The 22,917-nt window shown below is 48.3% G+C and overlaps 2 protein-coding genes across 10 annotated transcripts in view; both read right to left on the minus strand.

Annotated features, from left to right (window-relative positions):
• Positions 1–981: 981 nt before the first annotated feature.
• Positions 982–14,865, minus strand: LOC140207776 (uncharacterized). Of its 2 annotated transcripts, XM_072276331.1 has the most exons (6): positions 14,787–14,865; positions 9,760–9,876; positions 5,567–6,001; positions 2,915–3,057; positions 2,440–2,504; positions 982–1,487 (listed from the first exon to the last, which is right to left on the minus strand). In XM_072276331.1, exons 1-6 carry the CDS (start codon positions 14,830–14,832, stop codon positions 1,298–1,300), a joined length of 996 nt encoding a protein of 331 aa, XP_072132432.1. In that variant the 5' UTR covers positions 14,833–14,865; the 3' UTR covers positions 982–1,297. The 2 variants fall into 2 exon arrangements, with proteins under 2 accessions (XP_072132432.1, XP_072132433.1); XM_072276332.1 differs by lacking the exons at positions 9,760–9,876; positions 14,787–14,865 and adding an exon at positions 9,451–9,599.
• A 5,490-nt stretch (positions 14,866–20,355) lies between these two features.
• Positions 20,356–22,917, minus strand: part of LOC140207233 (C-type lectin domain family 7 member A-like) — a 47,688-nt gene continuing 45,126 nt past the window's right edge. For all 8 annotated transcript variants that reach the window (XM_072275662.1, XM_072275663.1, XM_072275668.1 and 5 more), the window contains 2 exons: positions 22,466–22,530; positions 20,356–21,444 (listed from right to left, as the gene is read on the minus strand). In XM_072275662.1, coding sequence (XP_072131763.1) covers positions 21,255–21,444; positions 22,466–22,530 — 255 coding nt within the window. In that variant the 3' untranslated portion in view covers positions 20,356–21,254. The remainder of the gene's footprint in view (positions 21,445–22,465; positions 22,531–22,917) is intronic.

The raw sequence follows: 22,917 nt of genomic DNA on the forward strand, positions 1-22,917 counted from the left end.
TTACACAGGCGGTTGTGGAGGCCGATATTAGCTATATTGAAGTCATAGGTTGACAGATTCCTGATTAGTCTGGGCATGAAGCAATATGGTGAAAAGGCAGGAGATTGTGGCCTAGAGGGAAATGGATCAGACTAGATGAAATGGCGCAGCAGCCTGAATGGGCCAAATGGCCTATCACTTCTCCCATATCTTACGGACTTATTTTAAGTTGCTGCGTTGCTGGCTTTCACCATCTCAGTAGAGCTATTCTGGGCCAAACAATTTCGCTCAAACACAAAGAAGGCGTCATGTTCCCGACAGAACAGCGGTGGGCATCAAGTGCGGGCACGCCCATTCTTACTAGCTGTCACTTTCCCTTTAAGACTCAGACTGCCAATTATTGCCCGTCAACATTGCTTCATGGAAATTCTGGAGTCAAAGGCCCCCTGCTGAGCACTCGGTGCTCAACCGTAGGAAATCCAATACAGTACTGTTCTTTGTGATTTAAACTTTGCATATCTTTACTGCCGTCTTGTTTATCTCTAGTCTGAGTATGAGTGTATTCCAGCCCATGCTCTACTCGTCGTATCCCAACCATCCATGGCTCTGTTGTTACAGAAGAGATTAGACCGTTAGCAGTTTGTGAAGATTTGGTCTTTCATTGAAGACCAGCAAATGGTCACTAGGAGCATTCCGTCTTGTTGCATCGCCGCCTGGTGTGGAGGCTGACACGCCCGACGTGGCAGGAGGCTGCAGATGGGTGTAGACCCAGCCAGCTCTGTCACGGACACAATCACCCCCAGCATCCAGGACATCTTCAAGTTGCAATGCCTGGAGAAGGCGGCATCCATCACTCAGACCCTCACCCCGGGATAAGCTCCCTGTTCATTTCTATCATCGGGGAAGAGACACAGGAGCCTGAAAACTCAACGATCGGGGAAACCTTCTTCCCCACCGAAATCATATTTTTGAAAGCATGAGCACCACCTGGATATTTTTGCGGTCTTTATTATCTTTTCGTAGTTTACATTTTTTTGCTCCGTACTGATCATGCAAAAATACAAATCTCAGGGCGATTTGTCACAGGTAATAAGTCACGTGTCGGGTGGCAAGAAACTGAAGGGAAGGAAAGTTGGGATGAAATAGGGGCGATGGGAGAACGAGTTTGCGGGGAGGAAGGTAAAGAGATGGAACATTGCGGGTAAGAGTGCCGTTCGTAGAGAGAGGAGAATAGGGTAGGGGCGAGAGGAAGAGCGGATGGGATTGTCAGAGTTGGGGAGGGAGATGGAATTGCGGTAAGAGGATGATGTCACTTGATTTACGTCGGCTCCACCAGATTTTGACAGAGATCCCAAATCTTTTCAGCAACGTCCGGGTGCAAAGATGCAGACTTCTCACAGATGAAACGGTGCTGATCATTTTTACAACTGCTAAGCCAACCAGATTTACATTCGCTGCACTCGAACTTTCCAGCGTCCATCTTGTACACGAGATTAGAGGCCACTTTCCTGTCATGGAGGTGTAAATAATTTCAAAAGGGACAGCACAACTCCCGCAGAAGTCCTGTATCAGTCTCCAAAATACAACCACTGACTCTATCTCCCCACACCGACCGGTGTCAGACCCCAAAATACTCCCACTGGAACTCAGTCTCTCCTCACTGACCGGTGTGAGGCCTCAAAATATTCTCATTGACTCAATCGGTCCTCACTGATCCTGTATCAGTCCCCCAAATACTCCACTAAATCCATCTCTCCACGCCGACCGGTGTCCGTCCCCAAAATATTCCCACTGACACAATCTCTGCTCACCGACCAGTGTCAGTTCCCAAAATACTCCCACTGACACAATCTCTCCTCACCGACCGGTGCCAGTCCCCTAACTACTCGCACTGACTCAATCTGTCCTCACCGACCTGCGTCAGTCCCCAAAATACTCCCACTTATCTTCTCTCTCCCCACATACCTGTACCAATTCCCAAAACACTGTCACTGACCCACTCTCTGTAGCCCGGTTTCAGCCTCAGATTAATTCCTGGCCCAACTCTCTCCCCACAGAGCTGTGACACTCCCCAAAATAACCCCACGATACTTCTTTCTCCCCACAGGCCCGTGTTACTCACCAAATTACTCTCAAATCCCGGCCTCTCGCCACGGCCTCGTGTCAGTCCCTAGGATAGTCCAACAACCCGACTCACTCCCCACGGAAACGTGTAAATCTATAAACTGATTCCCTTGCTCCACTGTCCCCATATGCCGGTCTGATTCCCCAAAATACTCCCGATGATCCACTCTCTATCTCAAGACGCGTGTCTGTCCCCAAAATACTTTCACTGCCCACACCTCCATGACATTACACAATTAATCCCACTGCCCACTCCCGTCCCGCAGCCTGTATCAGTCCACAAAAAAACCCACGACCCATTCTCTCCTGAAAAACCTAAATGATCGCAGATCTTACCCGGCTTTGCATTTTCCAATCCAATATGAGTTGTCTTGTTCGCCGAAAGTTTTGTTAACAAAAATCTGTGAAAATAAATGCCTGTCATTAATGATTGAAATCGAGCATAATTTAAGGAGCCTCACGCACTTTCTAACCCCCGGAGAGTGTGATGGGACGTTGTGGAAAGAGTTTCACTCTGTGTCTGACACTGGAAGAGTGTGATGAGACAGTCTGCAGGGAGTTTCAATCTGTTTCTGATCCCGGGACTGTGTGATGTGATATTGTGAAGTTAGCTTCACTCTGTGTCTGACCCCGGAACTGTGTGATGGGACCGTATGGATGGAGCTTCACTCTGTGTCTGACCCCGGGAGTGTGTGATGGGACAGTGTGGAGGGAGCTTCACTCTGTGTCTGACCCCGGGACTGTGTGATGGGACGGTGTGGATGGAACTTCACTCTGGCGTAGATACAACTTCTGTCGATCTGACACATACCTCTTCCTCTTCTGAATTTATTTCAAAAAGCTTTGAATCAGAGTCAGAACAATGTTGTTTCGCTCCATCGTATGATCTTTTAAATGTGGATATGAAATAACACCGGCCTTCATTTTTGATCCAGTCCTGGGAACACGCATGATCTGGAAATCAGGAATAAGGAACAGTGAATCTCCCTCCATACCGTCCATTCTGTCCGCTCGGAGTCAGACACGGAAAGGCACACCCCCGTGAACAGACATAGAGTGCAGCTCCCTCCACACCGTCCCATCACAGACTCCAGGGGTCAGAAACAGACCGAATCTCCATCCACACTGTCACGTCACACATACCCGGGGTCAGACAGAGAGTGAGCTCCTCCTCAAGGTCTATCAGAGACACCCGGTATCAACAGCAGGGTGAAGCACAGCTAGTAATAGACAATAGGCATTAGACAATAGGTGAAGGAGTAGGCCATTCGGCCCTGCGAAACAGCATCACCATTCACTGTGATCATTGCTGATCATCCGCAATCAGTACCCCGTTCCTGCCTTCTCACCATTTACCTTGACACCGCTGTTTTTCAGAACTTTAACTACTCATTCTCGAAAGCATCCAGAGAATTGGCCCTCACTGCATTCTCTGGCAGAGAATTGCACAGATACACATCTCTCTGGGTGAAAAAGGATTTTTTCTGAACTCCGTTCCAAATGGCCTACTCCTTATTCTTAATCTGTGGCCTCTGCTTCTGGACAGCCCAACACCGGGAACGTTTCCTGCCTCGAGCGTGTCCAATCCATTAATAATCTTATGTGTTTCAATCAGATCCGCTTTCATCCTTCTAAATTCCGGATTATACAAGCCCAATCCCTCCCATCTTTCAACATATGACAGTCCCGTCATCCCAGGAATTAACCTCGTGAACATGCGCTGCACTCCCTCAATAGCAAGAACGTCATTCTGCAGATTTGGAGACTAAATCTGCACATAATACTCTAGGTGTGGTCTCACCAGGGCCCTGTACAACTTCGGAAGGACCTCTTTGCTCCTATACTCAACTCCCTTTGTTATGAAGGCCAACATGCCATTAGCTTTCTTCACTGCCTGCTGTACCTGCATGCTTACTTTCAGTGACTGATGAACAAGGACACCTAGATCTTGTTGTACTTCCCCTTTTCCTAATTTGCCACAATTCAGATGGTAATCTGTCTTCCTGTTCTTGCCACCAAAGTGGATAACCTCATATTTATCCACATATAACTGCATCTGCGTTGCATCTGCTCATTCACCCAACTTGTCCAGGGCATCCTGCATTCTCATGACATCCTCCTCACATTTCACACTGCCACCCAGAATTGTGTCACATGCAAATTTGCTAATGTTACTTTTAATCTCTTCCTCTAAATCATTAATGTATATTGTGAATAGCTGCGGTCCCAGTACCGAGCCTTGCGTACCCCACCAGTCACTGCCCGCCATTCAGAAAGGGACACGTTAGTCCCTACTCTTTGCTTCAGAATTTCCTTCAGTTTCCTCCGTTACCCTAGGTCCTCTGGCCACTCGGTCCATCATCTCTGGAGATTGTTTGTGTTTTCCCTAGTAAAGACAGATCCAAAGTACCTGCTCAACTCGTCTGCCATTTCTTTGTTCCCCATAATAAATTCACCCATTTCTATCTTCAAGGGCATAACTGTAGTCTTATCTAGTTTTTCCTCTCTTCACATACCTAAAGAAGCTTTTACTATCCTCCTTCATGTTCTTGGCCAGCTTACATGCCTACCTCATTTTCTTTCCCAGTGTTGGCTTTTTAGTTATCTTCTGTTGCTCTTTAAAAGTCTCCCAATCCTCTAGTTTGCCCACATCTTTATAATGTTATACTTCTCTTTTATCTTATACTGTCCTTGATTTCCCTTGTCAGCCATGGTCGCCCCTTACTCCCCTTAGAATCGTTCTTCCTCTTGGGGATGAACTGATCCCGCATCTTCTGTATTATTTCCAGAAGTATCTGTCATTGTTGTTCCACTGTCATCCCCACCAGGGTGTCGTTCCAGTTAACTTTGGCCAGCTTCTTCGTCAAGGCTCATTCGTTCAACTGTAATACTGAGATTTCCAATTTCCCTTCTCCCTCTCAATTGTAAATTAAAACTTATCACACTATGGTCACTACCTCTTAATGTCTCTTTTACCTCGAGTTTCCTTATCAAATCCGGTTAATTACACAACACTAGATCTAGAATTGCCTTCTCCCTGGTAGGTTCCAGTATAAACTGCTCTAAGAATCCATCTTGGAGGCACTTCACAAACTCCCTTTCTTGTGGTCCAATACCGACATGATTTTCCCAGTCTACCTGCAGGTTGAAATACCCCATAATCCGCAGCATTACCTTTGCGGCATGCCAAACCCTGAGCGAAATTATCTCCGTAGCGCCGCATCACGCCCTCCCGCGTATAGACACTTGGTGTCTCTCGCTCCACACATTCCCATCACACACTCTCGGTGCAGGACCTTGGCTGTCGCTCCACCCCACCGTCCTATGACACACATTCGGTGTGACACTGTGGGTGTCGGTCCGATCGCACCTTCCCATTACACATTCCCGAGATAGCTACAGAGTATAGATTCCTCTCTGTCTGCCGTGATGAGGAGAGGGAGAATGGCGGATGTTATCTCACCTTGTCTGCTGGTCAGCAGTTGGCAGATTTGAGCATTGGTTTCGTTGAGAGTTCTACACTGCATTTCGAGGTGATTGAAGTTGTGACGGAGATCGGCTTGCGTTTGATGCTGATCAGAGAGCTCGGTGCTCCGGGGGGACAGGTTGCTTTCCAGGATCATCAATTGGTTTTCAAGGATGGAGACGTTGCATTCGCAGACAAATAATTTGTGTTCGAGCATGGAGAGGTTGTTGCTGGGGACGGAAACATTCTTGAGACAGGTGTCCAGGGAGAGCTTTTGGTGGGTATTCTTGGATGTCCTGGACTGAAGGGTTGAGTTCGGCTCGTGTATATGCAGCAGACATTGGCGCTGGGTGCTGTTCATCTCCTGATGTTGCTCCCAAAGTCTCTGGTACTTTTGATCGGAGGCGATCAGAGACTGACGGATCTGCAACACTGAGAGATACTGTGTAAGGTGTGCTAGTGTAACCGTGAGTGACGTGTCGGTGTTACATTAAGGGATGTTTTAGATATCACGTCGATCCGTGTGTTTGTGTTACGATCAGGTGCTTGTCCATGTCACGGTGAGATGCGTGTGCCGTCACTTTGAGGGCTTGTTAGTGTCACGGTCACGGTTGCTTTCGTGTCCCCATAAAGGCATGTCGGTGTCACAGTGAAAGGTAAGTCGTCATCACTCTGAGAAATATTTCGGTGTCATGGTGGTAGGCGTGTCGGTGTCACGGTGAAGTGCGTGTAAGTGTCACATTGAGAGGTGTGTCGGTGCTTGAAGAATTGTTGCGGGGCAGTAGTTTAGATTTTTTGGATCTTTGAGTTCTCTTCTGGCGGAGGTGCGACCTTACAAGTGGGATGGGTGACACCTGACCGCAAGGGATCCAGTTTGGGAGGGGTTACAAGAACTAAACGATTGGTTGTAAATGGAGTGATATGGTCGACGACATTGTTCTTAACAGGATGATTTGCGACGCTAAACGTGGACAGAATGGAGGAAAAAAAAACAGATGTGTAAAGTGTTGACGGTATTATATTTGAACTACCATTGTGAACTGAATGAGGCAGATAAACGTGGAGCACAGTTTTGGTTCGGATATATGAAGTTGTGGATATAGTTCTAACATGGCCGCAGGAAGATTATAGCTGGGAGATTAACGTCCAAGCATCGACATTGTATCGAATATGGAGTCAAGTAGACAGAGGGAGCGGCGTGTCTCTGTTGGTAAACAGCTCAATCAAATCATTGGAAAGATATGACTTTTATCGTAAGGTTTAGAATCGTTGTGGATCGAGTAACGAAACTGCAAAGATAAAATGACACTGATGCGGGTTATATACAGACTCCCGAATAGTGACGAGGATGTACTCTACAAATGCTGGTAGATCGATAAAATTAGGTTGGTGCTGTACCGTAAAAGGGGGAGGTGGTGGAGGGGATGTGTAGAATGCAAAGGAGTTGAACTTTTAGAGCGGCTCGTGGTTGAGCCCACGAGGGGAATAGTTATTCGGAATGCATGCTGTGCAATGGATGGGAATTGATTAGAGAGCTTACGGGAAAAGAACCCATCGGCGGCACAGATCACAATATCACAAAATTCATCCTGCAATTTGAGAAGAGGAAGCTGAAGTCAGATGTATTTGTATTACAGTGGAGTTACGGAGAGCTGAGAGAGAAGCTAAACAAAATTTACTTCGAGGGGAAAACTAGCAGGGGCAGGAATAGTTAGAATCTCTGGGAACAATTCTGAAGGCGCAATATCGGAACATCCCAAACAAGAAGTAGAGGTATTCTAACGGCCGTATGCTGATGACCCAAACACGGCTGACAAGAGAATCGTATCCAGCATGAAAGCCAAAGATATAGAAAAATATTACAACAATAATGGGAAGTTAGACGATTGGGAATCCTCTAAAAACTAAAGGAAGGCAACAAGAAAGTCATAAAGGGATGGTGGACGAAGTTAATCTAGCCAATAATATTAAAGATGATATAAAAGTTTCTGCAGATATATAAAGTGTAAAAGAGAGGAAAGGGTAGATATCGGACCGCTGGACAATGATGCTGGAGAGGTGGTAATGGGAGACAAGGAAATTGTGAAAGAACCGAATAAGTATTTTACATCAGTATTTACCGTGAAAGACACCAGCAGTATGCCCGAGATTTCTGATTGTCAGAGGGTAGAATTGGGTGACGGTGCCTTAACTATACAGAAGTTGCATGAGAAACTGAGATGTATGAAGGTCCGGAAGTCATTTTGAATAGATGGTCTACGTCCAGGTTCTGAAGCGGGTGGATGAAGAGATCATGGGTAGTTACTAATGCTTCTTCAAGAGGCATTGGGTTCTGCCATGGTTCAGAATGACTCGGAAATTGCAGATGTCACTCCACCCTTCAACAAGGGAGAGAGGCAGAAGAAAGGAAATCACTGGATTGTAGTTCTGACCTCTGAGGTTGACAATATATTGCAGTAGATTATCGAGTGTGTGGTTTCGGGTTGGAGGCACCTCATAAAATAGGCCAAAGTCAGCATAGTTTCCTTAAAGAAAAATCTCTCATGATCAATGCGTTGAAATACTTTGAAGGAATAGGACACTGGATAAACAAAGGAGCTTCAGTGGAGATTGTGTACTTGGATTTTCAGAAATCCATTGACAAGGTACCACACATGAGTCTGAATAGTAAGTTAAAAGCTTATGTTATTACAGGAAAGATAAGAGCATGGATAGAGCAGTGGCGGATTGGCAGGACGCAAAGTATGCGAATAAAGGGAGACCCTTCTGGTTGGCGGCCGGCGACTACTGGTGTTCCTCATGGTCTGAGGTGGGACCGCTTCTTTTTGCATTATATGTAAATAATATGGGTGAAGGAATTGCTGGCTTTGTGACCAAGTTTGTGGACGATACGAAGACAGTTATTGTTGCGAAATGGGAGAGGACATAGAAGGACTTACATTGATTGGGAGATTTAATCAACAATTGTCACAGGATACATTGTCGGCACGTGCACATTTGTAGCGGAAATAAAAGGGAAAATTATTTTCAAACGGTGAGATAACTACAAAGGTGCTTGGCAGTCCTCGTGCAGGGTTAATGGTAAGGCACTGAGGAGTGCCGTAGAACATAGCGATCTCGGAACACAGATACAAAATTCCCTAAAAGTGGCCTTACAGGTAGATAGGGTCGTAAATAGGAATATAGGAAGGATGTTGAAGCATTGGAAAGGGTACAGAGGAGATTTACCAGGATGCTGCCTGGTTTAGAGAGTATGCATTATGATCAGAGATTAAAGGAGCTAGGGCTTTACTCGTTGGAGAGAAGGAGGATGAGAGGAGACATGATAGAGATAGAAGTTTAAAGGGAACATTGCGGGGGGGGGCGCTTCTTTACACAGAGAGTAGTGGGAGTATGGAATGAGCTGCCAGACGTGGTGGTAAATGCGGGTTCTTTTTTAACATTTAAGAATAAATTGGGCAGATACATGGATGGGAGGTGTATAGAGGGATATGGTCCGTGTGCAGGTCAGTGAGACTAGACAGAAAATGGTGCGGCAGAGCCAAGAAGGGCCAAAAGGCCTGTTTCTCTGCTGTAGTTTCTATGGTTTCTATGGTTTCCCTAAAGGTGAATATGCTGGTTGAGTCTGTGGTGACAAAGGCAAATGAGACGCTAGCATTGATTTAGAGCGGACTCGAGTACAAAAGCAAGGGTGTCATGTTGAGTCTTTATTAAGCACTGGTGAGGCCTCACGTGGAGTATTATGAGCACCTGTAGGCCCCCTTATCTAAGAAAGGATGAGTTGACATTGGAGATAATTCAAAGGAGAATCAGCAAAATAACGTCAGGATTGAGAGGCTTGTCAAATGAAGAACATTTAATGGCTCTGGGCCTGTACTCACTGGAAGTCAGGAGCATGGAGGGCAAATCTCATTGAAACCAAACGGTGACACGAGGCTGTGCGTGTTCATGCCCGTGACGCTGTAAAGACACTGTATTGTCACACTGAGTGGCAAGTCGGAATCAGCATGAATAGAGAGCCGGTGAGGGGCCTGTCTGCGTCACGGTGATGGGCGTATTGGTATCACAGTGAGGGTCGTGTCGGTGTCACGTCGAGGAGAGTGACGGCGTCACTGTGAGGTCTTACGTGGTCACCTCACTCCACTCCGTTTCTTTAATGTCTGACTCCACACGGAGCCCATCTGACTCACCATGGATTGAGAGCCCCGCAATTATCGCGACGAGGACGGACGTAACGAGGCAGAGTAAGCAGATCTTACGGTACGATCTATTTCCGATGTTCCTTCTCGGCTCCTGTTTATGCGCACCTGTAGAGAGACCAGTCAGCGTTTGTGTGAATTCAGCCGTCTGCCCCACTGGGATTTCCTTCCACCCACCATCCACGCTCTCTCCTTCCACCACGATCACCCCTCCCTCTCCCAATCCCATTTACTTTCTAACCGTCGTCGCTGAGAGTGTTAAATCCTAAACTCGGCAAAGACGTTCTAATGTGGACTGATTTTTCGCAGTTGTAAATTGTTCAAAGGTTGGTAAGTATTTGAAAAAAGAAAGTTGATTTCATAATAAATGCATTTTATAAAAATGAGTTTTTAACTTCGAGTTCGGCTGCCTACATAAGGCAGAGGGTGCTGCCGGATGGGACATATTCTCGCTCGTGGTCTGTGATTAGTGACGTCCCGCTGTGACCTGCGCGGGGACCTCTGGTATTGTTGATGTATCGGATTGACATGGATGAAAATGGAAATGGGTGGGTTGGCACACTTGCAACGACCGAAGGGTTGATGATATCGTGGACAGTGTAGAAGATCGCCCACGGAGTCAGTGGGTTATTTGATCAGTTCTAAATGTGGGTGGAGAAAAGGGAGACGGGGTTTAACCTGGGTAAGTGTGAGGATTTGCGCTTTCCCAAGTCAAATGTAAATGGCCAGGACACAGTTAACGGCAGGACCCTTAAATTTCGACCTTCGAAGGGATCTTGGGTTGATCGTGCAATTGCGTAGGACGTTAAAGAGTTGACTTATGACGGGCCCTTGACAACGTCCCTTTCATGGCTGATTCACTCACAAGCTTGCCACGCATGGGATTCACATTGAACTGGCCATTTAGATTCCAAATCGGCCTGTCAACGGAACACAGCTGCGGCGGGTCGCTGGTTGGACGCCAGTGACAAGTGGAGTTACGCACTGATCCGCAGTGGGACCGCTGCTGTCTATGGCAATGTTTTCGATCAAAATCTGGCTAATCAACTTGGCTTTGTAGGTTTGGGAAACTCCGCCTAGTGGATTTGGTATATTGGTATGTTATATTCACACATAGACAACAGACCAACCAGTTCCGAACAGAACAGACCCACAGTGTTTTCCCGAGTACATTCCCTCTGGTATTCGACATTTCAAGTTTGATGAAAAAGGTACCAGCAATCTACTCTCTCAGTGCATCTCATAATCTTATAAACCTCTGTCATATCTTCACACAAATTCCGCCGCTCCAGAGAGAACAACCCAAGTGTCCGACCTCTCGTTGTTACACACGTCATCTAATCCAGGCAGCTTCCTGTTAAACCTCTCTGGAGGCTATCCAAATCCTTGACATCCTTCCTGTAATTTGTTGACAGGAACTGTATGCAATGAGGCTGATACAGCCTAATTAGAGTTTTATTAAGTTGCAACAAAACTCTCTGACTTATTAACTTAATGTCCCGACTAATAAATGCAAGCAGGCCACTTGCCTTCTGAAATAACCCATCAAAAAGCGTAGCCACATGTAATGACTCTGGAATCCAGGATCCCCCTGCATTCTTTGCAAGTCTTCTCCGCTATCCACAACATCACCCATCTTCCTAGCATCTGCACACCTACTGATCACCCATCTACATGTTATAACCAGATCAACCATATAACAATGACAGCACGGAAATAGGCCATCTCGGCCCTTCTAGTCCGTCCCGAACTCTGACTCTCACCAAGTTCCACCGACTTGCATGCACCACATAACCTTCCCTTCCTTTCCTGTCCATATATCTATACAACTTAACTTTAAACGACAACATCTAACCTCCCTCAACTACTTCTGCTGGAAGCTCGTTCCACACAGCTACCACTGTCTGAGTCAAGAAGTTCCCTCTCATGTTAGCCCGAACCTTTTGCTCTTTAGCTCTCAACTCATGCCCTCTTGTTTGAATCTCCCCAACTCTCAATGGAAAAAAGCCTATCCACGTTAACTCTATCTACCGCCCTCATAATTTTCAATACCTCTACACCGCCCCCCCCCGCCAACCTTCTACGCTCCAAAGAATAAAGACGCAACTTGATCAACCTTTCTCTGTAACTTAGGTGATGAAACCCAGGTCACATTCTAGTAAATATTGTCTGTACTCTCTCTATTTTGTTGACAGCTTTCCTAAAATTGGGTGACCAGAACTGTACACAAAACTCCAAATGTGGCCTCACCAGTGCCTCGTACAATTTCAACATTACATCCCAGCTCCTATGTTCTTCCAGATCGTTTATATACATCACAATCTGAAGAGGTCCCAGCCACTTCCATGGACACAGATCACTTCATTGGAGGAGAACAAGGTTGATCAATCACAGAATGCAGAATAATGTGTCACAGTTACAGAGCAAGTCCAGTGCAGGCAGACAATAAGGTGCGAGGGCCGGGACGAGGTAGACTATAAGGTCAAGAGTGCACCTTATCGTGCTGGGGGGCGTTGAATTGTCTGCTAACAGCGAGGCAGAAGCTGTCGCAGAGCCTGGTGAGACGTGCTGTCAGGCTTTTGTATCTTCCCCCGATGGCGGCGGGAGGGTAAAGAATGTCCTGAGTGGGTGCGGTTGGGGACTTTACCGTCGCAGCAGGACTTGTAGACAGACTGCGTGGAGGGCAGTCTGGTTCCCGTGATAATCTGAGCTGCCTTCACCACTCTGTAGTTTCGTGCGATCACGGGCGGGGCAGTTCCGGACCAAGTCGTGATGCATCCCACTTGGATGCTGTCTGCGATGTCTCTGTATGAATGGCGGGGGTCGACGGGAACATGCCAAGCCTTCAGCTTTTGAGTGTGGAACCAGTGCTATTCATGAGGTCAGTGGAGGAGAAATTTCAATAAGGGATTTATGGTTCCACACGGTAGGCTGCTCTGTAAAATGGTGTGGGGTCCATTATGATTTGACTGACTGATTTGATAGTGGAGGACCTATTTGTCTGGATTGCTGGATCCAATATATGCTGACATTAACATGTCCATTCACAAGGTCCCAGATGGTAGATTGCTGTGGTAGATGGATGAGGCAGAGATTAGGAAGGATATAGGGAGAGACTGAGAAGGAATAGAGTGGAGGGAGTGAAGGAGAAAGGGAGGATGGACGTTTGAAGCCGGAGGGAGATGCTAGATGACGAAAGACCGAGTGAGAGTTGCCTGAATGATTAGATCGGAGAGAACTGATCAGGCACGTAGAGCAGATGTAAGGACATGGGCATGAAGAAGTCTATTAACAAGGGCACAGATGGTTCGCTGCTCGGCAGGCTGATACAGAACCAAAGGAGATCTGTCTGACTAAATTGACTGCGAAGACCTGATGGGGTCTGACTTGCAGATATAATGTAAGAGACTTCAAACAAGGACCCAGATGGAATAGCACTCTCGTTGCTGGTCTACGGCACCGGTAGAGATGAGTGACTGGAAATACAATTGCCTCGGCAGTCAGAGCAAAGGTTTAGGGTTGATGTCCGTTTCTCAGACAGGAAGCCCGTCACTAGTACTTTTCACCAGGGGGTCGGCGTCGGGACCAATGATCTCTGTCAACGCTATCGACCATTCGCAGCAGATTACACAAGACGCGGTTGTTCAGCTTGCAGACAACACTAACTTTGCTGACGGAGTCAAGAGTGAAGACAGTTTTCTCTCTTAGTGGGATCTCGATGCTGGGGAAGTGAGCAGAGCAGCAGCAAACGCAACTTAGATCAGATAAGCGCGGGATATCTTACTTCAGTAACAATAACCCTCTTTCACAGGGTTCAGGTTCAACGCTGAGAAGTGTTGTAGAACAGAGGGACCCAGAGGTACAGGGACACGGTTCCCTGACACTGGAGTCACAGGTAGACAGGGACCCTGGGGAGTGTTGTAGAAAAGAGGGACCAGGAGTACATGTACACTGTTCCCTTAAACTGGAGTCACAGGTAGACAGGGACCCTGGGGAGTGTTGTAGAACAGAGGGACCAGGGTTAAAGGTACACTGTTCCTTGAAAGTGGAGGCGCAGATAGCCAGAGATCCCGGAGAGTGCTGTAGAACGGAGGGACCCATGGGTAAAAGTACACTGTTCGCTGAAAGTGAGGTCACAGGTCATAGGACGGAGAGGAGGGGAGCAAAGAGAGGGGGAGGAGGGGGAGAGGGTGAGACGGAGGGGAGAGTGAGGGGGAAACAGATGAGGCGGAGAGTGACAGAGGGTGAGAGAGAAGAAGAGAGGAAGAGGATGGGGTAATGGAGGATAGAGAGTGAAAGCTACGAAGTTAAAACTGTCGTCCATCTATCCGGAGACGGGGCTCAGGCAGAGCCGTGACGTTACATCCCACGTACGGTGCACCAGGTTCAGCTGGGGACAGCACAGGGAGGGTCAGAAACAGGGTGAGGCTTCCTCCACACCGTCCCAACACACACTCCCGCGGTCACACACAGAGTGAAGCTCCCTGCGCATCATTCCGTGACACACTCCTGAGGTCAGGCACAGAGTGAAATTCCAAATATATCGTCCCTTCACACACTGCCGGGGTCAAACACAGAGTGAAACTTCCTCCACACCGTCCCATAACACACTCCCAGGGTCAGACACAGAGGAAACCTCCATCTCCCTCTATACCGTCCCATCACAAATTCCCGCGGTCAGATACAGAGCGAATCATCATCCGCACCGACCCCTCACACACTCCCGCGGTGTGACACAGAGTGAAGCTCCCGCCACATCGTCCCTTCACACACTCACGGTGTCAAACTCTGATTGAATCTCCCTGCATACCGGCCCATCACACAGTCCCGGGGTTAGACCCAGACCGAAGCTCCCACTACATCGTCCCATCACACACTCCCGGAATCAGAAACAGAGTGTAGCTCCCTCCACGTTTCTAGGGTCAGACACAGAGTGAATCTCCTTCCACCGCGTCCCATCACAAACTCCCGCGCTCAGACACAGAGTGATGCTTTCCCTCTCTTTCTGCCCCACTCACCTCTGGAAGGAGACCGTGAGTCCATTTTGATGAACTTCGCATTCATGTACGTCTCGCACTGTCCTCCTGTCGAGGATTCTCTGCGTCTCTGAGCTCAGCGAGGGGAAGGAAATGTTGTCAGGGGAAGCCCGTGTTGACAAGGGGGTGTGACCGACACAAACAAACACCGGATGAACAGCTGATAAAGGGACCAGGGGGAGGAGAGAGATGGAGGGTGGTGGAGAGGGTGATCCGGAGACACGAGAGTGGCGGGGCAAAGGATAGAGAGTGCGGAGATAGTGGGGGAAGGGGAGAGAGTGCAAATCTGGTGCTGACGGAGAGAGAGAAGTGGATAACGGGGCAGACCGGTTAGAAAGGGCTGAGTGAAGGATATGTGGCAGGAGAGAGTTGGAAATTAAGGAATGGATATGGGGAAGCGTGAGGGGCCGGGAGAGGGTTAGAGAAATAGAGGCTGTGGAGACTTGGAGGGATTGGGAGAGAGAGGCCGAGAAAAGAGGACCGGAAAACAGGAGAAAGAGTGAGAAGGGAGACGGAATGTGATGAACGGAGAAAGAGGAGAGGGAGAAGAGTGAAAGCGATAGAGGGAAGTGGGGCTCATGGAAGGCAGGAATGAAGGAGAGGGAGTGTGGACGATGGAGGGAAAAAGTAATCGAGGAGGGAGAGAGAGAAGGTAGGAATGGAGAACGGAGTAGAGAGGGTGTGTGTGTGTAAGGAGAAGCAAGTTAGGTGTGAGATATGAATGTGATGGGGAATGCAAAGATGGTGGTGTATAGAGGGTGTAATTTTGGAGTTATCGGGTTGTGTGTACACCCGGATCAAGATAAGGAGTCGGGTAGAGGGCGGGGTTTCACCTCCCTGAGAAGGAGGAGGATGTTCCCAAAGAAAGAGGGATAGACAAGGTAGAGGGCTGAGGAGTAGGACACAGGAATTGGGAGGGGTTACGGATAGCCCTGCTCCTCTTCTCTTGTAGTCTGTGCCTCTCCGTTAAGGCTCGGAAATGCGGGACAAGTATCTCCCGGCGCACGGAGAGGTGAGGGACCGAGTGGAATCCTCTCCCCCTCCCTCTCCAATTCTCTACCCGCCCTCTTGTTCCTGTAAATCTCTTTCTCCCTCTCCTCTCACTTTATCTCCTCTCTTCCTCTCCAGCATCACCCTTTCCTCCATGTCTCTGTCTGTCTCCCGCGTCCCTGCGGAATTCGCTGTCTTTATCTCTTTCCCTCCCTCTCTCTCCATCTCACCCTCTCTCTCCATTTCACCCTCTCTCGCCATCTCACCCTCTGTCTCCATCTCATCCTCTCTCTCCACCCTCCCCCCTCACTGTAGCAGTTCTATCTACAACCTCTCTTTGAAGGCGTGCAAGCCTTCACACAACACATCAACTCGTTGAATAAAAATATTAAATTTACAGTAGACCACGTCGAGAAAAATGTAATGTCCTTTTTTTAGATTGTGGAGGACTTATCAAAGGAAATGGACAGCTGGATATTGAAGTTTACAGGAAACCAACGCAGACAGATCACTCTTTAAGGTTTGACACTTCCCACTCATTGGAACATAATTATATGTTATCCGAACACGAATATCACCGCGCCGAGAATAAGCCCACAAACATGACAGCCAAAGGCGGGGAGCACAAATATTTGAAAGAAGTCTTGAAAGCTTGTGGCTTCCCTGACAGACCTTCGTCAAGACAGCAACAACAAAAAAAAAAACAATGACGTCAGCCCAGCAGACAGCGATTAGGAGCAATACAGACGGGAAACACAGACTTCCCAGACGGAGCGGGAGTTTCAGAGTAGCTCAGACAGGTTTTCAACAAACATCAAGTCCCTGTGTTCTTTCAACCTGCACACTCACTCAGAGAGAAACCCGTCCACTGCAAGCCTCCTGAACCCAGATATACACAGAGCAATGTTTATATGCTAGCGAAAGCAATGGGGACTGCACAGATCTGTGCATCGGCGAGAAAAACAACCACTTCACAAACGGATGAGCCAAAATCGGAGTGCTCACCCATCAGGTCGAGATTCGGCTGTATATCTACACCTAAAGGACAACGGACAGACCTTTGATGGCAACAATTTGCACATATTGCACAGAGAGGACAGGTGGCTTGAAAGAGGGGTTAAAATAGCCATCTTTGTCAAACTGGAAAACCCATCCCAGAACAGAGGGGGTGTTGCACGACACCACCTGTCAGTTACCTACAAATCGGTCCTCAGATCCCAACCCCGCGTCACCATTGTAGGTCACACCTCCGTTCATGCAAAGATAAGACTCATGATTCTGTTATTACCTCTACGACTCTTACCGACCCTCACGTGATTTTTGTACCTTCAAACAACTCACAGAGTTTATCAGCCGGATAAGAGTCGCGATGTAATGATGCAGCTCTATAAAACTTGACCACACTTGGAGTACTGTGTTCAGTTCTGGTCGCCTCACTATAGGAAGGATGTGGAAGCATTGGAAAGGGTACAGAGGAAATTTACCACGATCCTGCCTGGTTTAGAGGGTATGGATTATGATCAGAGATTAAGGGAGCTAGGACTTTACTCTTTGGAGAGAAGGAGGATGAGAGGAGACATGATAGAGGTGTACAAGATATTAAGAGGAATAGATAGAGTGGATAGCCAGCGCCTCTTCCCCAGGGCACCACCGCCAAATACAATAGGACATGGCTTTAAGGTAAGGGGTGGGAAGTTCAAGGGGGATATTAGAGGAAAGTGTTTTACTCAGAGAGTGGTTAGTGCGTGGAATGCACTGCCTGAGTCAGTGGTGGAGGCAGATACACTAGTGAAGTTTAAGAGACTACTAGACAGGTATATGGAGGAATTTAAGGTGGAGGCTTATATGGGAGGCAGCGTTTGAGGGTCGGCACAACATTGTGGATCGAAGGGCCTGTACTGTGCTGTACTATTCTATGTTCTATGTTCATCTCCACTCTCTCCCCTCCTCTCCACTCTCTCCCCATCTCTCCCCTCATCCCCACTCTCTCTACTCATCTCCTCTCGCCTCAGCTTCGCTCTCTCTTCATCGCTTCCCTCCTCTCCATCCATCCCCTCATCTCCATTCTTGTGACAGTCCGATATCACCACCCGAGGTCAGAGACAGAGACAGCCTCCCTGAACAAGGTCCAATCACACACTCCCGGGATTAGACACAGTGCATCTCCCAACTCAGCGTCCCATCACACGGTCCGGAGGGTCATATATTCTCACGGACAGATACAAAGTAAAGCTCCAGCCACACCGTCCCAGCACACACTCCCGGGGTCAGACACAGAGTGAACCTCCCTCCACACCGTCCCATCACACACACCCGGGATCAAACATAGAGTGAATCTCCCTCCGCATGGTCCCATCACACATTCCCGGGGTCAGACACGGAGTGAATCTCCCTCCACACCGTCCCATCACACACTCCTGTGGTCAGACAAAGAATGAAGCTCCCTCCATATCGTCCCATCACACACTCCTGAGGTCAGACAGAGAGTGAAGCTCCCTCCACATTGTCCCATCAGAGATAGTATCTGTGTGTGAGTGGAGGTAATGCAGAAGGACCATGGCGAGAAGGAGTGCAGTGAAGTGGTGCTGAGGTTGCACTCACAGGGAGGAAACCATGGGGAACCACACGACCCGCCGGTTCACATAGAAATGCAAAGAGACTGAGCCCGAAAGATCGATATGAGGTGGACGGGAAGAAGTTGAACACCGACAGCAGCTTTACCCATTCTCCCAACAGTTCCTCTTCCTCTTCCATTTTCCCTGTGAACACAGAGAGGGAGGCGTTTGGGTGGCAGTGGGTAGTAACGGAGCCGTGGGGGCTGCAGGGAATGAGGTGGGTATCGGGGAATGGGCATCGGGGACGACAGGGGATGACGGAGAAGGGGCGGGTGTAGTTCCCTCAATGTCGCCAAAACAAAGAAGCTGTTTGTGGACCACAAGAGGAATGGAGCCAGGCTGAGCTCTGTTGACATCATTAGATCTGCTGTTGAGAGGGTGAGCAACCTTTAGATCTTCGGCAGAAAAATCACCTACCGGCTCTGTGGTGAAAAAGTCACAACGGCGCCTCTTTCACCTCAGAGTTTGACAAAGTTTGGTATGAGCTCCCCAAACCTAAAAACTTTCTACCCCGGTAGATTTGAGAGCATCCTGACTGTCTACATCATTGCCTGGCATGGGAACTGTAATTTCCTCAGTCGCAAGTAGCCAAATGCAATGTTAACATTCATGTTAAGCGGATTAGAATATAAAATCACGGATGTAAAGTTGATGGTTTATAACGCACTGGCGAGGCCTCACGGAGGACTGTGAGCGGCACTGGGTTCTGTATCTAATCCGGCCAGATGTGTTGGCACTGGGAAGTGTTGAAAGGAAGTTCATGGGAATTATTCCGGGATTGAAACCCTTAACAAATCAGAAAAGTTTGATGGCTGTATCTCAGAATAATGATGGGGCGGTGGGGATAGGGGGTTGTTGGTGTTGTTGAAACCGAACGACCGTATAAAGGCTTCGATAAAGTACATGTGGAGGGAAGTTTCCGTATGGTGGGAGAGTCTAAGGCCAGTGGGTTAACATGGAATAGCGGGCCGTTATTTTAGAATGGAGTTTTGGAGCAATTTCCTTTGCCTGAGTTGGGTGCATCGATAGAATTTGTTGCCACAACCGGCCGCGAAGGTTAAGGCATGATATTTATGGCAGAGTTTGAGGGATTCCTGATTAGTCAGGTCATAAATGGATGCAGGGAGACAAGCAGGAGATTGGGGCTGTGAGGGAAATGGATCAGACATGATGAAATGGCGGAGACAGATCCAACGGGCCAAATAGCTTAATTCTGCCTCTCCGTCCTATGATCGCATTTCACGTTCCTGAGTTGCTGTGTGTCAGCATCTCGAAGGATCTACACTGGGCATGCAAACACGGAGAAAGTATTTTTATCGGCATGGATTCAAGATTCGAAATCTCCATTTCCTGGAGTGTGGTTAGCTGTCACTTTCCCCTGAAGGCTCTCACTGCCAAATTTTGCCTGTCAGTAGTTAAAGGGCTCGAGCTGTAGGGGATCCATTTCTAGTAATACAGATTGTGATTTAATATTTGGATCTCGTCACTGTCGGATTGTTTATTTCAAGTCTGAGTCTGAGTGCATTCCAGACAATGCTCTACATCTGTTCACCACCACCTATAGATCTCTCGTTTCAGAAAGTGTTGCAAGGTCAGGAGTCTGAGAAGATTTGCCCTTTCATTGAAGACTAGGAAATGTCTACAGATGAACGTTGGGAGCATGCTGACTTGGAGCATCGCCGCCTGGAGTGGAGTTTGCAAGGGATAGGGTCACAGGAGCCTGCAGAGGGATGTAGATCACCCGGCGTCAAAGGCCCCACCTTCCCCAGCATCGAGGACATCTTCATCAGTGAGGCCCCTCACCCCGGGACAAATTCCCTGCTCAAAACTACCATGGGGAAAGAGGTACAGAAGCCTGAACACTCAGCGATTCAGAAACGCCTTCTTCCCCTCCACTATCACATTTTTGACCTCCTGTGCACCAACATCGACATTTTAAGGTTTTTATTATCTTTGTTTTTTTGTAATTCACATTAATTTTACATCTTTTCGCTGTACCGATGCTGCGAAAGAACGCATTCCAGGCTGCATAAGTATCAGATAATAAAACAAATAGCGATTCCGTTGGAAAACATCCGATACGTGTGGAGAGGACACCCGGCAGGCTGGTCTTCACCAGTCAGGGCACTGACTACAGGAGTCGGGAGATCACATTGCAGTGCGAGAACACGTCTGCAAAGCCGCTGTGCTTTATGGAAAATTCCATTGAACTGGATAGCGTGTACAGGAAGTTCTGCGGGGATATTGCCAGAACTCGAGGGACTGAGTTGTGGAGAGAGTGAGGGGAGGCTGGGACTTTATTCCCTGGAGCGTATTTGTAAATTTACAGAGTTCCCATAAACACAAGACGGGCACAGACAGAGGGAATAGGCATAGTCTTTTACACAGGGTTGGGTTATCGAGAACCGGACAGCACAGGATTGCGCTGAGAGTGGGTGGAAAGGAGAACGAGAGAGAGAGATAAGGGAGACGGATGGTGCAGAGAGAACGGGGAGGGAAGTGAGAGAGAGCGGTAGAGAGGCGTCAGAACGGGGGATAGAGTTGAAAGTTGTGGACAGAGCGAGCAGAGGAAGAGTGGGTGGAGAAAGAGCGAAGAAATAAGAGGAGGTGAAGGGGTAGAGAGAAAGTTAGATGGAGCGGGAAAAAAGCGGGTAGGAGGAAATGGCGAGAAAGAAGGTGATACACAGAGAGAGAGGTTTGTCGGTGTGTGGTGGGGAGAATATGGTTGCGACAAGAGGAGGAGATGGAGTAGGAAGGAGGGGCAGAGAGCGTTGGGAGGAAAATTGAAAGGATCCAGGAGAGAGAAGGAGAGAGAAGGAGGAAAAACTGGGGTTAGTCATTTGATTCATGTCGTCTCCATTGGCTGTTGACAGAGATTGTGGATCTTTTCAGGAATCGCCGGGAGCAAAGGTGCTGACTTCTCGCAGATGAAACGCCGATCACGATTGCAAGGGTAACTCCCAGGGTACGAATAGCAGTCTTTGCAGTCCGATGTTACAGAAGACACCTTGTACAAGATAGCCAAGGCCACATTCCTGTCCAAGAGGATTAAACAATTTAAACAGAGACAAAACAGCTCCAGCAGAGAACCCGAGCCGAGACCGTCCACAAGCTAATCCCATAACATCGCTCTCTCTTAACAGCGTGTGTCAGTCCGCAAACTCATCCCACTCACCCACTCTCTCTCCACAGCCCCGTGACAGTACCCAGACAGATACCACGATCCCAATGTCTCCCGACAATCCTGTGTCATCCCCCCAATAATCGTACTGACCCAATATCACCCCACAGCCCCATGTATTCGCAAAGGAACTGACAGAACCGCCTCCAAACCACAGTCCTCTGTCAGTCCCCTACAAATCGAACAGGGCCACCCTCTCCCCTCAGAACAAACACCACTGTCCCACCGTTTCACCACAGACTTCTGGCTGTCCCGAAATGAATACCACTGGTCAACACTCTTCCCTCAACCCTATGTCGTCCCAGATTAATCCCGTTGCCCCTCCCTCGACTCAGAGCTTTGTGTCTGTCTGCGAACATATCTCACTGCACCGCGCTCTCACCATCGCCTCTGGTCCATCTCCAGACTTATACCGCTGGCACCCTCTCTCCGCATCCGTGCGTCCGTTCACAAGCTAATCCCATCAACACACTCTGTGCCCACCGCTCTGTATCGGTCTCCAAACTAATCCAGTTGTCCTACTCTTGCCCCTCAGATCTATGTCATTCACCAAACTATTCCCGCTGTTGCTCCCTCTCCTCACAACCCAGCGACTATCTCCAAAATAATCCCACTTCACCGCGCTCTCCACCCCGACATGCGTCAGTAACAACATAATCTCCGTGTACTGATCTCTCCCCACGGCCTCCTGACAGTATCGGAAATAATTCCACTGCCCTGTCTTTCCCCGACAAACACGCAGGCCCGAAAAAGTTCCCTTTGTACCACACTCTCCCGACAACCTAGTGTAGTCTAATCGTAAACTAATCCCATTTTCTCCCGTCAGGACTATGTCGATGCCCAACTCTCACCCCACAGATCAGTCCAAATCTCACCAGTTCTCGCATTTTCCAATCCAATATGAACGGTCTCCGTCCACAAGTTTGCGGGAGACAAAGTTCTGAGAAATTAAAATTATTTGATTTACGCCAAAAATAGAAAACTGTTGACGGAGCTTCTTTCAGTTTATTTACAACCGGAATTGTGATGGGACGGTGCGGAGAGAGCTTCATTCGGTTTCTGACCGCGGGAGTGTGTGATGGGATGGAGTCGAGAGTGCTTTACTGTGAGTCTGATACCAGGAGTGTGTGATAGGGTGGTGAGGAGGGAGCTTCAATCTATGTGTGGCCCCTGGAGTGTGTGAGGGCATACTGTGAAAGGACTTAATAGTGTGCCTGATACCGGGAGTGTGTGATGGGACGGTGTGGAGGGAGCTTCACTCTGTGTATGGCCCCTGGAGTCTGTGATGGGACGGTGTGGAGGGAGCTTCACTCTGCGTCTGATCCCG

The sequence above is a fragment of the Mobula birostris genome, chromosome 13 (genome assembly GCF_030028105.1).
Source record: "Mobula birostris isolate sMobBir1 chromosome 13, sMobBir1.hap1, whole genome shotgun sequence".
In the NCBI taxonomy this organism is placed as follows: Eukaryota; Metazoa; Chordata; class Chondrichthyes; order Myliobatiformes; family Myliobatidae; genus Mobula; species Mobula birostris.